The sequence below is a fragment of the Xiphophorus couchianus genome, chromosome 2 (assembly GCF_001444195.1).
Source record: "Xiphophorus couchianus chromosome 2, X_couchianus-1.0, whole genome shotgun sequence".
Classification (NCBI taxonomy): domain Eukaryota; kingdom Metazoa; phylum Chordata; class Actinopteri; order Cyprinodontiformes; family Poeciliidae; genus Xiphophorus; species Xiphophorus couchianus.
In genome coordinates, this window is record NC_040229.1 from 3600001 (window position 1) to 3613469 (window position 13469).

The 13469-nt window shown below is 44.5% G+C and overlaps 3 protein-coding genes across 4 annotated transcripts; 1 reads left to right on the plus strand and 2 right to left on the minus strand.

The window, feature by feature from the left end:
- The first annotated feature begins 497 nt into the window (after positions 1–497).
- Positions 498–1841, plus strand: hbae5 (hemoglobin, alpha embryonic 5). Its single transcript, XM_028042613.1, has 3 exons — positions 498–724; positions 1268–1475; positions 1559–1841. The coding sequence occupies exons 1-3, from the start codon at positions 630–632 to the stop codon at positions 1685–1687; spliced, it is 432 nt and encodes a 143-aa protein (XP_027898414.1). The 5' UTR covers positions 498–629; the 3' UTR covers positions 1688–1841.
- A 597-nt stretch (positions 1842–2438) lies between these two features.
- Positions 2439–4855, minus strand: LOC114160140 (aquaporin-8). Its single transcript, XM_028042590.1, has 5 exons — positions 4532–4855; positions 3912–4038; positions 3620–3834; positions 2696–2830; positions 2439–2614 (listed from the first exon to the last, which is right to left on the minus strand). Exons 1-5 carry the CDS (start codon positions 4780–4782, stop codon positions 2569–2571), a joined length of 774 nt encoding a protein of 257 aa, XP_027898391.1. The 5' UTR covers positions 4783–4855; the 3' UTR covers positions 2439–2568.
- A 2237-nt stretch (positions 4856–7092) lies between these two features.
- lcmt1 (leucine carboxyl methyltransferase 1) lies at positions 7093–12517 on the minus strand. Of its 2 annotated transcripts, none has more exons than XM_028042559.1 (11): positions 12157–12517; positions 11470–11561; positions 11251–11372; positions 11083–11159; positions 9518–9579; positions 9322–9424; positions 8887–9007; positions 8504–8605; positions 8327–8418; positions 7379–7499; positions 7093–7290 (listed from the first exon to the last, which is right to left on the minus strand). In XM_028042559.1, the coding sequence occupies exons 1-11, from the start codon at positions 12240–12242 to the stop codon at positions 7213–7215; spliced, it is 1056 nt and encodes a 351-aa protein (XP_027898360.1). In that variant the 5' UTR covers positions 12243–12517; the 3' UTR covers positions 7093–7212. The 2 variants fall into 2 exon arrangements, with proteins under 2 accessions (XP_027898360.1, XP_027898369.1); XM_028042568.1 differs by having other exon boundaries at positions 7402–7499; positions 12157–12514.
- Positions 12518–13469: the final 952 nt, after the last annotated feature.

Here is a 13469-nt window from a genome sequence, read left to right on the forward strand (position 1 = left end):
TTTATTAAAATCCTCCAGAAAACAGGATCAACCTGGAGAATATGAACCAGAAAGCTGATTATTATTATGATTTCATGCGCCTCCCCGCAGCATGATGCTGGCTCCACCGTGTCTCACTGTGAGACGAGACGTTTGAGCTCAGAAAAACTGAAAGTGAATAAATGTTAAAACTGATCAGGATTTTATTTTTTATTATTTATTTTCTTATTTGAATTATGATTTTATTACGTCACAAAACGGATTTGACTCCAGAAAGACTTTTAATACTTGATGGTTCATGAGTTTTACATGTATAATTTATGTGGTCTTGTGTTTACCGTCTCTCAGCTGTTCTCTGATTGGCTGTGACCTTTGACCTCTGCCGTTCTCTAACAGTTTTTCTATCTTTGCTTCCAGGAAGCCGTTTGTTCCTGATGGTGTTTCTGCGCCTCCGCCCGTGATGCTGGCCGCTGATAGGGGCCCCGCTGCTGGCGCCCTGCCACCCGACCTCCTATCAGGCGGGCCGGACCGGGCCATCTGCGTCAGTGGCGGCTCGGCACCGGCGCGGTGGGAGGGACGTCCGGGCCGAGGGGATTTAAACTGAACCGGGAACAAACGTCGGATTCAGGCAGAGACTGAGACGAGCAGAGATGAGTCTGACGGAGAAGGACAAGGCTGCGGTGAAGGCGCTGTGGGCCAAAATCGCCAAGGGGGCGGACGCCATCGGGGCAGAAGCTCTGGCCAGGTAGGTGACCCGACATCCGGCCGCACCCGGAGAACCAGAACCAAGTAAAGCAAACGTAGATCCACTGAACTAGAAAAGAAAGTCATTTTGTTCCTCTGTTTCAGTTCAGATCGCAGATTAAAGCTGAAATATTAATTTTCACTCTGACGGTGTTTCCATGACAACCACAGCAAAGATTTGATTTCAGAGTTGAAGACGTTCAGCTCAGCAGCAGGTTGAAATAAAATGCAGCACAGAGTCAGGAAATGTAATATTTAATAATTCTTAAAGATTGATTTGATTTCTTCAGTCAGAGGCTCCTCCAGAGCCGCTGTAATACAGACTGCTACAGGAGATCTTTCCTGCCTGCAGCCATCAGTGTCTACAAAAACTCTCTGAAAATTAAATGTATTATGAATTACTATAACATTTCATTTTCTTTTTGGATCAATAAAGTATTTCTGAATTTTATTTGTTAATCAAACATTTTCATTTATTCTGTCTTCAAATTTCTCATAATTCAGACTTTGTGTTTGTGACCTTTGACCCCTGTTCTCCTGGCAGGATGCTGGCTGTGTACCCCCAAACCAAGACCTACTTCTCCCACTGGCCGGACCTGAGCGCCGGTTCCGGTCCAGTCACGAAGCACGGGAAGAAGATCATGGCCGGAGTCGGGCTGGCGGTGGCCAAAATGGACGACCTGTCCGGCGGCCTGCTGGAGCTCAGCGAGCTGCACGCCTTCCAGCTCAGGGTGGACCCGGCCAACTTCAAGGTTCTGACCCGTTCTGGCCCAACCCGACTCGGCCCGCTGCTTCCCGGTGTTTGGGGTGTGACGTGACGTGTGTTTGTCCGCAGATCCTGGCGCAGTGCCTGCAGGTGGTGATCGCCACCATGTTCCCCAACGACTTCACCCCGGAGGCTCACGTCGCCCTGGACAAGTTCCTGTCCAACGTGGCCCTGGCCCTGTCCGAGAAATACCGCTGAGCCGCTGCAGCATCATGCAGCACGATGCAGCATCATGCAGCATGACGCAGCATCGTGCAGCATCATGCAGCATCATGCAGCACGACGCAGCATCGTGCAGCATCATGCAGCACGATGAACAACCCCACAGAGCAATAAACTGCTTGCCACCCAACATGTCTGCTTCTTTTATTTACACTTTTCCTCTCATAACCAACAAACGACAAACATGTTGCTGTTAAACATCATTTATTTACCTTCAAGGAGTAAAAATGTGTTTATGTAATAAAGTCATTTTTATATACCATTTATTTATAATTTAATTACAGATTTATATACAGTTATGTATAATTTATATATAAATTAACATATTAATATTGATATTGATATTCCACTTCCACTTATCAACAGGCTAATTTGCATATTAGTTAAACATTTAGCTTGGATATAAATATTTAGGTCTGAGCTAAATTGTTTGTTTAGAAAATAAATAATTTGGAGATAAATATTAAATTAAGAGAATGAATATTTAATCAGAGCTAAACATTTAGTTTGAAAACCAAATGTTTAGCTCAGATAAGCATTTAGTTGGAAACTAAATATTTAGTTTCTTCACTAAATATTTAATTTCTGAATGAAATATTTAGTTTGTGACTCTGACATTCATAAATCTGGGAATAATACAGTGAAAATATGACGTTGACGGATGAACACCTAAATAAACAGAATTATTGTTTTAATTTTTCACTGTAACTTTAGAAACTGTTCCCCATAAACATTAACTTCTGTTTTTATTACTCATAAATCAACAGTTGCCAATGTCAAAAACATCCATGAAACATTATATGAGTCAAAAGTATGCAGAGATAAAGTTTATACCTCCACCACAATAAAGAGCCGAATTATGACTTCAAGAAGATTCGTAACTTCTGATCTCCCAGGACGAGCCTGAAACAGAGCGAAGGACCATCTGGTCACAGCTTTTCCTAAAGGTTTGGTTTATCAGACAGTTTCGGTGCAAAGCGTTACCTGACCAGAGCAGCGGCCACCGCCCCGCCTGTAATGGGCCCCACCCAGTAAACCCAGTGGTAGGTCCAGTGGTTGGTGACCAGGGCCGGACCGAACGCTCGGGCCGGATTCATACAAGCTCCTGAAATATCAGCTCTGTGTTTCCATAAAACAGAATTTAGTTATTCATTAAAATACCTACAAATAATTGTGAATGATGAGAGATAACAGTAGATCTCCATATTCAGGAGAAAAAGTTAATTTTATACATATTTTGGAACTATTGAGCAAAACGTCGATCATAAATGTTTTTTGAAATGTGATCTTTGAGTCGAACAAGCAGAAGAAAAAGAAACGCTGCATAAACTTAATGTCAGTTTCTCTATTATATGTTGCAAATGACAGTCATATTCTAAATAACGCTGAAGATTTAAAGGGTTAGCGCTTCTTCACTGCTAATTTAGCTCCGTCTCTTTAAAACTCCCCAGAACTCAGCGCCCCCTGCTGGCGCCATCTTAATAAACCAGGTTGGTCAGAAAATTCAAGGTTTGTTTGTTTCTAAGGGAAATTATGATATCAGCAAAAACATTTATGGTGTTATGGTTAGAAAAGATAAAACAGTTTTATATTGATTCTGTTTCATTATTCACCAAAATGATGGATTTATCAACATGGAAGGAACAAGCTCATGACTGACAGGGCCATAAAGGTCATTAATGGGACCATTAAGGTCACTAATGAGTCATGATGGACCTTAATCACCCTGTTAATGACCTTAATGACCTTATTGTCCCTATTAATGACCTTAATGACCTTAGTGTCCCTATTAATGACCTTAGTGACCTTAGTGTCCCTATTAATGACCTTAATGACCTTAGTGTCCCTATTAATGACCTTAGTGACCTTAGTGTCCCATTAGGTTCTGTGGTCATGCTGCTAACTCACCCTGCCAGGATGTTGAACATGATGGTGCTTCCCACCAGAAACGGGCGGAAGGGCGTTTTGGTCCGGCTGTTGACCGCCACCATCAGCACCACCAGGGTCACCAGGCAGGTCATGGCCACCTCTCCGAAGAGCGCCCGGTACAGCTGGCTCTCTGACCTCAGGAGGTCAAAGGCCGCCCCGCTGGCGTTGCTGAAGCGCTCTGGGCTGGTCATCAGCTGGCGACGAAAGAACTGCTTCACATGCTGCTGCCGACCAAACAGCATCAGGACATTTTGATGTTGATAGCACCAACCTTAGCCATGCCCGCCCCCAGGACTCCTCCGACCAGCTGGCTGACCAGGTACGGCGCCACCATCGCCAGCTCCATGCCGCCACACAGGCAGACGGCCACAGTGAAGGAAGGGTTGAAATGGGAGCCGCTTCAACCAGAGAAGGAAAAACGTTACTAAACCAGAGTTTCCTCATCAGCTTGGCGGGTCACCAGGCTTCACTAGTGACCCCCGCCAGGCTGAGTGTTGCTTGTTTTTGTATTAAAGGTATTTTTTACACCTGTAGCAGTGAAGATGGTTAAAGAGTCTCTTTAGTGAGAAACTCAGCATGTCAGCAAGCTAACTACTGCAGCAAAGTCAAAAACTGTTTTAGTTTAATTCATTCATTTCTTTAATGTTTGACCTTTTTAAGACTCTTTAGTATCGTTATTAATGTCTTCCAATAGCAAATAATTATCTGCTCATATTTTCACATTTCTTGTCAACTTTAAACATTTTTGAGACAAAACCCGGCGGGCAGCAGGATGACCGACCAAAACACCGCAGAACGATTCTGAATTTTAAAAAATGATTCTTAAATAAAGGAACCATCTAACCCATGATCGGAGGAGAATGTGTTGGTTCTAATCCTGAGGAAAGTCACCTGATTTTGTCCATGACGGCCACCAGAACCACCAACGCCAGGCCGTGCACCAGAGCCGGCTGCAGCCGCCCCGCTGCGGGCAAGTTCTCGATGACGGACACGCAGCCAACGAAGACAAAGAACATGGTGCCCAGGACCTCCGCCAGGCAGGGCTGGAAAATCCGCTCGTACTTGTTGAGCGTCCTGGAGATCGGCTTCTTGGGTTTGTCCATGAGGGAAGAGTCTGGAGCCTCCATCTCCAGTTTCTCCATGGTGTCCCTTCACTCCTGATGCAGTCTGCTGACTGAGGCTTGAGGCTTGACTGAGGTTTGTTTCCACCTGTCAGTTCAAGCGACTGCTCATAGAATCCAAAGGTGAAGGATAAGCGACTATCTGAGGTCAGAGAGTATTAAAGGTTCTGCAGGTTCTGGCTCCGGCCCAAAGCGAAGCCTCAAAGTTTCTGTTTGCAGAAAAGATTAGAAAAGTCAAAGTCTGCAGGAATCAGACTCACATTAATCACACGACGTTTTTCAGCCTTCTGACCGTCTGGTTTCTGTCTTCACTGGAGGCGTCAGGATTTCTCTCATAACATTTAGATGAATGAATGAATGAATGAATGAATGAATGAATTCAGCCTGGACTCTAAGTCTGTGCTGTTTCCAGGTCAGACATTTTATCAACAAAGAAAGAAAAATAATCAGGAGGAAATTTACACTAAAAAACTGACATTTTCTCAAAAATGTTGACTTTTCAAACTCAAAAAATGTTTTTCAGCATTTAAGAACCAAAAGATCAGATCTACAGCCAGGCACGGCGGAGGCAGTATGATGCTGTGGGCTCTGCTCTCTAGCAGCAGAATGACGACGACCCAAAGGTCGCCAGCAGGTCATCGTCTGACTGGTCTAGTCAAAGGAACATGAACTTGAGACAGAACTGAAACACTGGAGGGGTGTGAAAACTTTCCAGGTAGTTTTTATTTTCTTCAGTGAATAAAATCGTCTGAAACAGATTTTTGATTTTATTCTATTTTCTTTCGTATTTAAAAAAAAAATCCAACATCAAAAACAAAAATGGAGATTTCTGTGAAAACTTTTTCACAAGATCTTTCGTTTGAACTTTGACGTTAATCAGAGAATTTGTTGCGGTTGCCATCAAAGTTGCCGCTTTACGACCTTTCTGTGACCTTATGTTACCAATAAAACAATCAGAATCAATTTTTCATTGAAGATTTTCAACAGCAGAGATCATAAAGATGTCAGGTCCGTCACGTTTATTATCCGAAATGTTTCGTCTGCTTCCAGCTGCAACAGATTCCAAAATAAAAGTTTCAACAGCCAACAATTTCTGACCTCTGGATATTCAGAAGAAAAACATTTTAAATTAAAAAAACTCGAGTTCTCTGGTCACCAAACAGCCAACAATTGATCAACTGGTTATTGATTATTGTTACATTTATTGTTTAAGAATATTTATACATTTTTAATTTCTTCCTCCAGATTATTAGTAGAAAGACTTTAAATATGATTAATAAAACGTCGTCCACACGTCTCAGTTCATGTCCAGTTATAAAAATGCTGCATATTTAAAACTTTATTTAAAAGAAATTTGACATTTTGAAATTGGGTCTCTGTCTCTTTAAGAAGCCGTAACTTAAAATATGAAACTACATAAACCATTCAGGTCGTTTTTTAAATGGATTCATTTGAGCCTCCATTTAAAAGCAACGCCTGATTTTTATTGGTTCATTTCCAGTCAATTTAATTTATTGACTTTTCATCAGTTTGAAGTATTTTGTGGATTTTTTCTCTCATTAACATGGTGACAATAATTTGAATAACTAAAACAAAATGTTCCTCAGCCTGTCAGGATGTTTATTCTTCACCTAATTATGAATTTATTGTCATTCAAGGTCAGAATTATTAATAAAGTATTTTTAAAACAGTTGAACTATTTCTAATAAAATCATAAAACTATCACAAAGAATCATTTTAGAATCAAATAATAAAAATGGTTTAAAGACTTTCAACAATAAAATCAAACTTTCTGAAAATCCTTGAAGCAGGAAGCTCAAAGCTTCAGGTCGCCATGGCGACGCCGAGGCTTTACGACGCAGATAAGTTACCAGGAAATGTTTCCATGAAAATGATTTAAACTCTGTTATGAACGAGAGATAACAGAAACAAACACTGGACTTGACCTTTGACCCCTGAGTATCAGAAAGGTTAACAGCCTCAGACGTTTGTAACGATGCACTGTAAAAAATGTTACGGTTATATGTTCACCATTTATAAATGTCACAAATATTTAGTTAATAAATTATATTTCACTGATAAGAAGATATTTTCCTGTTATAAGTGAAAAACTGGCTGTAATAATTAGACGGATCTGAAAACCTGACAATTTATTTTAAATTGAAAAAAACTAATAATTCATTTTTTAAAATTATTTCTCCTCTACATTGTTGATTTTCACATGAAAATCGAAGATAACTGGTTTAAGAACGTTTTGCTGTTATGATAATAATAATAATAATAATAATAATAATAATAATAATAATAATAACAATAATAATAACATGAATCTCTTCTCGTCTGTCAGTCTTTATTTCCAGCAGATTCTGTCAAACATTTTTAAATATTCCTGTTTAATTTTTTCCAGCATCTGGTTCCAGTGTGACCTCTGACCCCGCGGCTCCCAGGTGATCAGAGCGTCCTCTTCCCCTGCTGCCTCTGGCAACCCGACCGTGACCTCTGACCCTCAGAAGGCCAGCTGCGACAGACCTAAGGAAGCAGAACCGACCCGGCTGGTTAAAGATGGTGGACGGCCGGAGGAAGTCCAGCAGCGGCGCGCGGCGCCACCGCCGCTCACATGCAGCCTGCGGCGGGTCTCACCCAGGTTGAGCCGGTCCTTGGTGGCCCAGCAGATGCAGTAGTGCTGCAGCAGCTGCTGCAGAAGCTCCTTCTCATCCAGGAACTCCAAACGCTCGATTCTGCAGGACACAAAGTCACCCAGTCAGACTCAGATTCGAACCCACAACCTTCCTGCTGCAAGGCAGGTCCACATATAAACCTGATTCACATCAGATCCTCTGGGTTGTTGCTCAACATTAGACTCCCTTAGAAACCAGTGGTTGCTATGGAAACTCCATTTCTAACAATGAGCTTCCATTATTTTCTGTGAGATAGAAGCTCAACCTGAGTTGATGTTTCAGCTGCTTTAAAATTCATAATTACTGTTCTGACTTTAAATTTAAGGAAAGTTTTATTCTGTTTCCCTCCTGACGGTCCGGTTGACCCGGTTCTACTGGAACCAGAACTCCATCATCTGCTCCACCTCCAGCTGCTGTGGTTCTGAGTCAAACCAACCTGTTCCCCTCCTGGCCTGTGGGGGCGCTGCACCAAGAACCACTGAAGGAAACGACACAAAAACCTCTGAAGACGCTGAGAGCAACTTCCTTCTTCACCAGATGGAAACAAGATGGAGGCGTCAGATTTTTCTCTTTAGTCTTTGGCTGAAGACCAGGAGCCATTTCTGCTGCTAGTGCTAGGCTAGCATGTTAGCTTTGGTTGTATTTACCCAGAATGCCCTGTGCTGTAGTCCACTTTTCGGAGCGGTCTCTGGTCCGCTTGGTGTTCACATTCAAACTGAACCCAGACTGCGGTTTGGAGGACCAGAGGTCAGAGGTCAGAGGTCGATTAGCGTTTACACCTCACCAACGGACCGGATTTTATAGACAAACAGACCGGAGTCAGGTTAAAGCGGACTGGACCGCTTTAATACCATCTCTGCCAGCAGGGGGCAGTGCAGCTGTCCTACCTGGCCACGTCGTCCTGAGGGAGGACGCTGTAGACCGCCATCATGTCCAGAGCGTTGGCCTGATCCCAGCCGGCCCTCAGGAAACGCTCCTTCTGCAGACACACAGACAGGCTGCTTTCGACGGCTGGTTCTTACTGACTGGTTCTTACTGACTGGTTTTGTGCTGACTGGTTTTACCTGGGAGTCCAGGGACTGGCACAGCTCCACTCCGGCCAGCGCGCAGCGCCGCCTCTGCAGGTTCTCGATCATCACCTGACCAAAGCGGTCGCTCATGTTCACCTGCAGGAACAGACGGACAGGTCAAAGGTCACTTCCTGCTACTTCCTGAGAACTTGGCAGTACAGAAAAGCATATGAACACTGACGAGGCAAATGGTGCTGCAGCGTGACTTTAAATAGGCCAAAGTGTCAGAATTTAATCAACTCAGCAAAGCAGAGAGGGTCAAAGGTCATCCTCGGCCATGTTAGGTACTGGGTTTAGTTTGCCACACATGGTGTGGAGAGATTTTGGTTTGGTTTCCATAGCAACAAGTAGCAAACAGCTGCATCAGTGATTTTTACCTGTTCGTAGTTTATGAACATGGCGGTGTGGAACGTCTGAGCGGCCCAGTGGACGAGGCTGGACGACTGGGAGGGGGTCATGTAGACCAGGACGCATTCTGACAGCAGCAGCGTGGGCAACCTGCGGCAACACCAGGACAGGCAACATGAAGGCAACACAAACACAGCAGCAACTCCTGAGCCTGACAAGCCTCTTCGCTCTGCCTGAATCAGCAGATTTCATCTGAAAACGTGACTCAGCAAACTGGAGGTTTAGTTCTGATGCGGCGGCGGCGGCGGGCGTGGCGCCGCCTACAATCAGCCTCCAGATGGCCTCTGACCGGCAGCTGCGGCGCTGCAGCAGATAAGCTGCAGTTCCTGGACCTGCAGAGGCCTGCTGAGAAAACAGAGACCATGGTTTCCATGGAAACGCTGATCTCAGGTCGCTAAACGTACTCCGGGTCCAGCTGGAACCGCCTCAGCTTCTCGTCCAGGCCGGGAACGTCTCTGAGGTCGGCTCCGATGATGCAGAACCGGTCCGAGTCCAGAACATGAGACTCTGAGGAGGCGCAGAGACGACATCAACATTTTAACAATAACATATAATAATAACAATGATGATGATGATGGTGATGATGATGATGGTTTTTACCCAGCAGTAAGGAGTCGGTGGAGTGAACATCGATGATGGGTTTGGACAGAGGGGGTTTTGTCCTAGTCAAAGACCAAAACAGAAACATCTGTCACAATAACATTTAGCTAAACAATAAATTGTCCCAGAAATTATTGCCATAAATGATAATATTGTCATTTTGAGACAATGTCAGCTATTTAAATCAGGGGAGCCCAAAGTGGCCCCTGAGGGCCGGCATCCTGCATGTTTTATTCTCTCCCTGGTTTTAGTAACAACCTTTCAGCAGGTCCATGTTCTTCTCTAATGATCATCACTGGATCCAGGTGAGACTGAAACATGCAGGATGCCGGCCCTCAGGGGCCACTTTGGGCTCCACTGGTTTAAATGCTGCTTTACCTGATTCTCCCTCTGCTGAAAAAAACCAGAGAAAATCTTAAACATAAAGAATCCAGAGAAAGCTGCAGAAGTTTTATTAGATAGATTAATGTCAGAGTAAGAAATGTTCTGTCTGACTTTTCTCAGATTATCTTTCTGTCCAAATTTGGAACGTTGAACCTGTTTGAATCTGGATGTTGAAAGCTGCTAGAAACTTCAGGTGATTCAACCTCAGCAGGGCAGGACACACATAACAAGGTTTTTATTATTTACAGTCAAATACGATCAAAATAGGGGCCTGCCGTGGTGGCGCAGCGGGTTAGCATGCCCCACATTTGGATGCCTTAGACCTCGACGCGGACGTCGCGGGTTCGACTCCTGGTCCCGACGACCTTTGCCGCATGTCTTCCCCCCTCTCCTCACCCTCCTTCCTGTCTGCCTACTGTAGAAAAAAAAAAAGGGCCTCTAGCGCCGCAAAAACTCTTCGGAGAAAAAAACCCAACAAAAACGATCAAAATACAAACAGTGAAGTTTGAATCTGCAACCTGAACCAACAGGCTGTGAAGAAAAACTCCGGACTTTCACACATTTATCACAACATGGTAGTTATTTCTCCTGTCTTCATGTTCAGCTCCTTTAAGCTCCTATATGCTGATTTTGAACCAGACTGTGGCGCCCCCTGGCGGACGTTGCTCCGCATTGCAGGACCAGCCAGCAGGAGAAGAGGTCAAAGGTGATTTTATCTGATCTGGCTGGAGAACCAGAGCAGTTCTAGTTGAAGCTGTGTTGTTATCAGTAACATGATGTTTCTCTGCATTGATCTGCTCTAATGTTTATATATTAATATTTAATATATATTAATAACTGGATCTCCAGATCAGCTTCACTATCGATGTTCATCTTTTTATCCTTCAAACATCCTTTGAAGAGGATGATGAAGAGTTAACTAAAGCAATGCTGTTATTGACTTTTAGGCAAGAAAATATTGATTTTATTATTTAAAAAAGAATCCAATATTTATTTGCATTTTTTATGCATTTCTAATATTGTATAAAAAAGGCTTAGAAACTGCAGAGTACACTAGTTTTTTATCTGATCATTCATCTGAATAATTAATAGATTAATCAATAACTATAATATAATCTTGTAACGGATCATTAAAGGCCGATAAACCAACTAACAGGAGTAAAGAACAGCTGCAGACTCACTTTATGTGGTGGATTTTCCGAGCCACAACAGTCGGAAAGTCAACTTCAAACAACTTCCGTGGCAACAGGTTTTCCTCCTAAACACACACACACACACACGCTGGAGTTTCAGTTGGTCTGCAGCAGGACAGAGAGCATGCTGGGATGAAGCGCTCTCTGCTTCCTCACCTGCAGCCTCCAGAAAGTTGTGTCCAGGCCGGCGCCCAGGTTGATCACCTGGCAGTGACCTTGGGTTTTCTTTAGGAAGGCATCCAGCAGCAGGTTGACCCCCTGAACCCGGGCGTAGTACCCTGAGGTCAGAGAGCAGCGTGAACAGCGGCGGGGCCGGTTTACACACACCGGATCACTCTGCTGATGCCAGACCGGATCCCAGATTGGATCACTCACCTCTGTTGATCTCGGGCGCCTTCCTCTCTCCAACGTTCCTCACAAAGTACTGGAGGCTGGAGTCCTTCCAGTAGCCTTTACTGGTGGCAAACCTGATAAATAAATTCAGTTATCAGGAAGAATAAGAATAGCAGAGTTTCCATGCTGCTGGAGATGAACCAGGACAACCCTGGAGGAAAACCAGTTAGAGACTGGGAGGAGAAACCCTGAACAAGCAGAGATATAATGGGATGGTTTAGATCAAAGGTTGCCATGTCTGATCCTGGAGAACTAAAATCCTGCAGCTTTTAGATGTTTAGATGTGTTCCTGCTGAAGCGGCTGAATCAGGTGAAGGTCCGGTTACCAGGCCTTTAGGACCGGTTCTGATGAGGAGGAGATTCATTGATCTGCTTCAGGCTGGAGAAGAGACACGTCTGAAAGTTACAGGATGACAGATGAATCAGATCAAAGCAGATTCAGGGGCTAGAATGGCCTAGTCAAAGTCTAGACCTAAACCCATGCATCTTGTTCCTTCTACTTCATTCCACTGAACTCTGAGTTTAGTTGGCCTGTCGCGTAAATACCGAGAAATCTATTCAAGTTTGCGGTTCTGATTAGTAAAATGAGAGAAACGCTATGGATGAATGAATGAATGAATGAATGAGTTACAGTGCGACCAGTTGCCAGATTTTCTTGCTGCTTCTCACCTTTTACAGGTGGTCGCATCGTCGCAGGTGGCCCGGACCGCTTCATCCGCAGTGTCCGCATCCGCGAAGGGTTGCCGGGCGGCCATCGGTGACCCAGAGCCTCGCTATTGGTGCAGCATGAGACCGGCCTGGAAGGAGGCCGGGGGCAGTGCTGGCAGCGGCGGGATCCCCGCTATCAGGGCTGGATCTCCCGCTAGCAGCGGCGGGATCCCCGCTATCAGGGCTGGATCTCCCGCTAGCAGCGGCTGGATCTCCCGCTAGCAGCGGCTGGATCTCCCGCTAGCAGCGGCTGGATCTCCCGCTAGCAGCGGCTGGATCTCCCGCTAGCAGCGGCTGGATCTCCCGCTAGCAGCGGCGGGATCCCCGCTATCAGGGCTGGATCTCCCGCTAGCAGCGGCGGGATCCCCGCTATCAGGGCTGGATCTCCCGCTAGCAGCGGCTGGATCTCCCGCTAGCAGCGGCTGGATCTCCCGCTAGCAGCGGCTGGATCTCCCGCTAGCAGCGGCGGGATCCCCGCTATCAGGGCTGGATCTCCCGCTAGCAGCGTCTTGCCGCTGCCTAATGTCCGTCCTGCTGCTCCGAGTCTCCTGGAGCTTCAACAACCTTTGGGGAGGATATAAACATCAGCACAAGTGACAAAATAACGCTAAAAATACTAAATAACTAAACACGGGAACAGAAAATGTGTGGAAAACTGCAGCCGGAAGCACAACATGATACACTTCCGGTTAGTGTTTTTCATAATAGGATTTTATGTTTTTATAAATTAATACATGTTTTGATTATGTGACAAAATCTCTGGAGAGATCTGAAGTATCTAAAGTTGTATTTATTAATCATGATGTATTTGACTAAGAAAGCACTGCTTTCTTAGTCAAATACATTTTCTGTTATTTTAATCTGAAAATACCCACAGGGCAGAGCAGCATGGTTGCCCACTAGCCACCAGGGGGCAGCAAAGCTCAATGTTCAGCCTCTTACATCAGAGATTCCCAACCTTTCGGCTTCTGACCGACAACATAATAACGGAGCGGATCAGAATAATAACACTATCACCAACAGCCAATGTATTGGTTCCTCTGTTTCTGATTGCTGCATTTGTATAGCAGGCCATAAAATCGGTTTCTTCTGACTATCTGTAATAACATTCCAGATATCTAAAAATTTGTTTTGACTAGACACAACTACATTTTGTCTCAGCTGATGATGATTTAAGATTTCTGCATTTACATTCTGACTATTAAGCATAAGAATTCAAGATAACTTGATTAAAATTTAGACTGTTTAAAATGCCTTTCAAGATGGCGTCACCA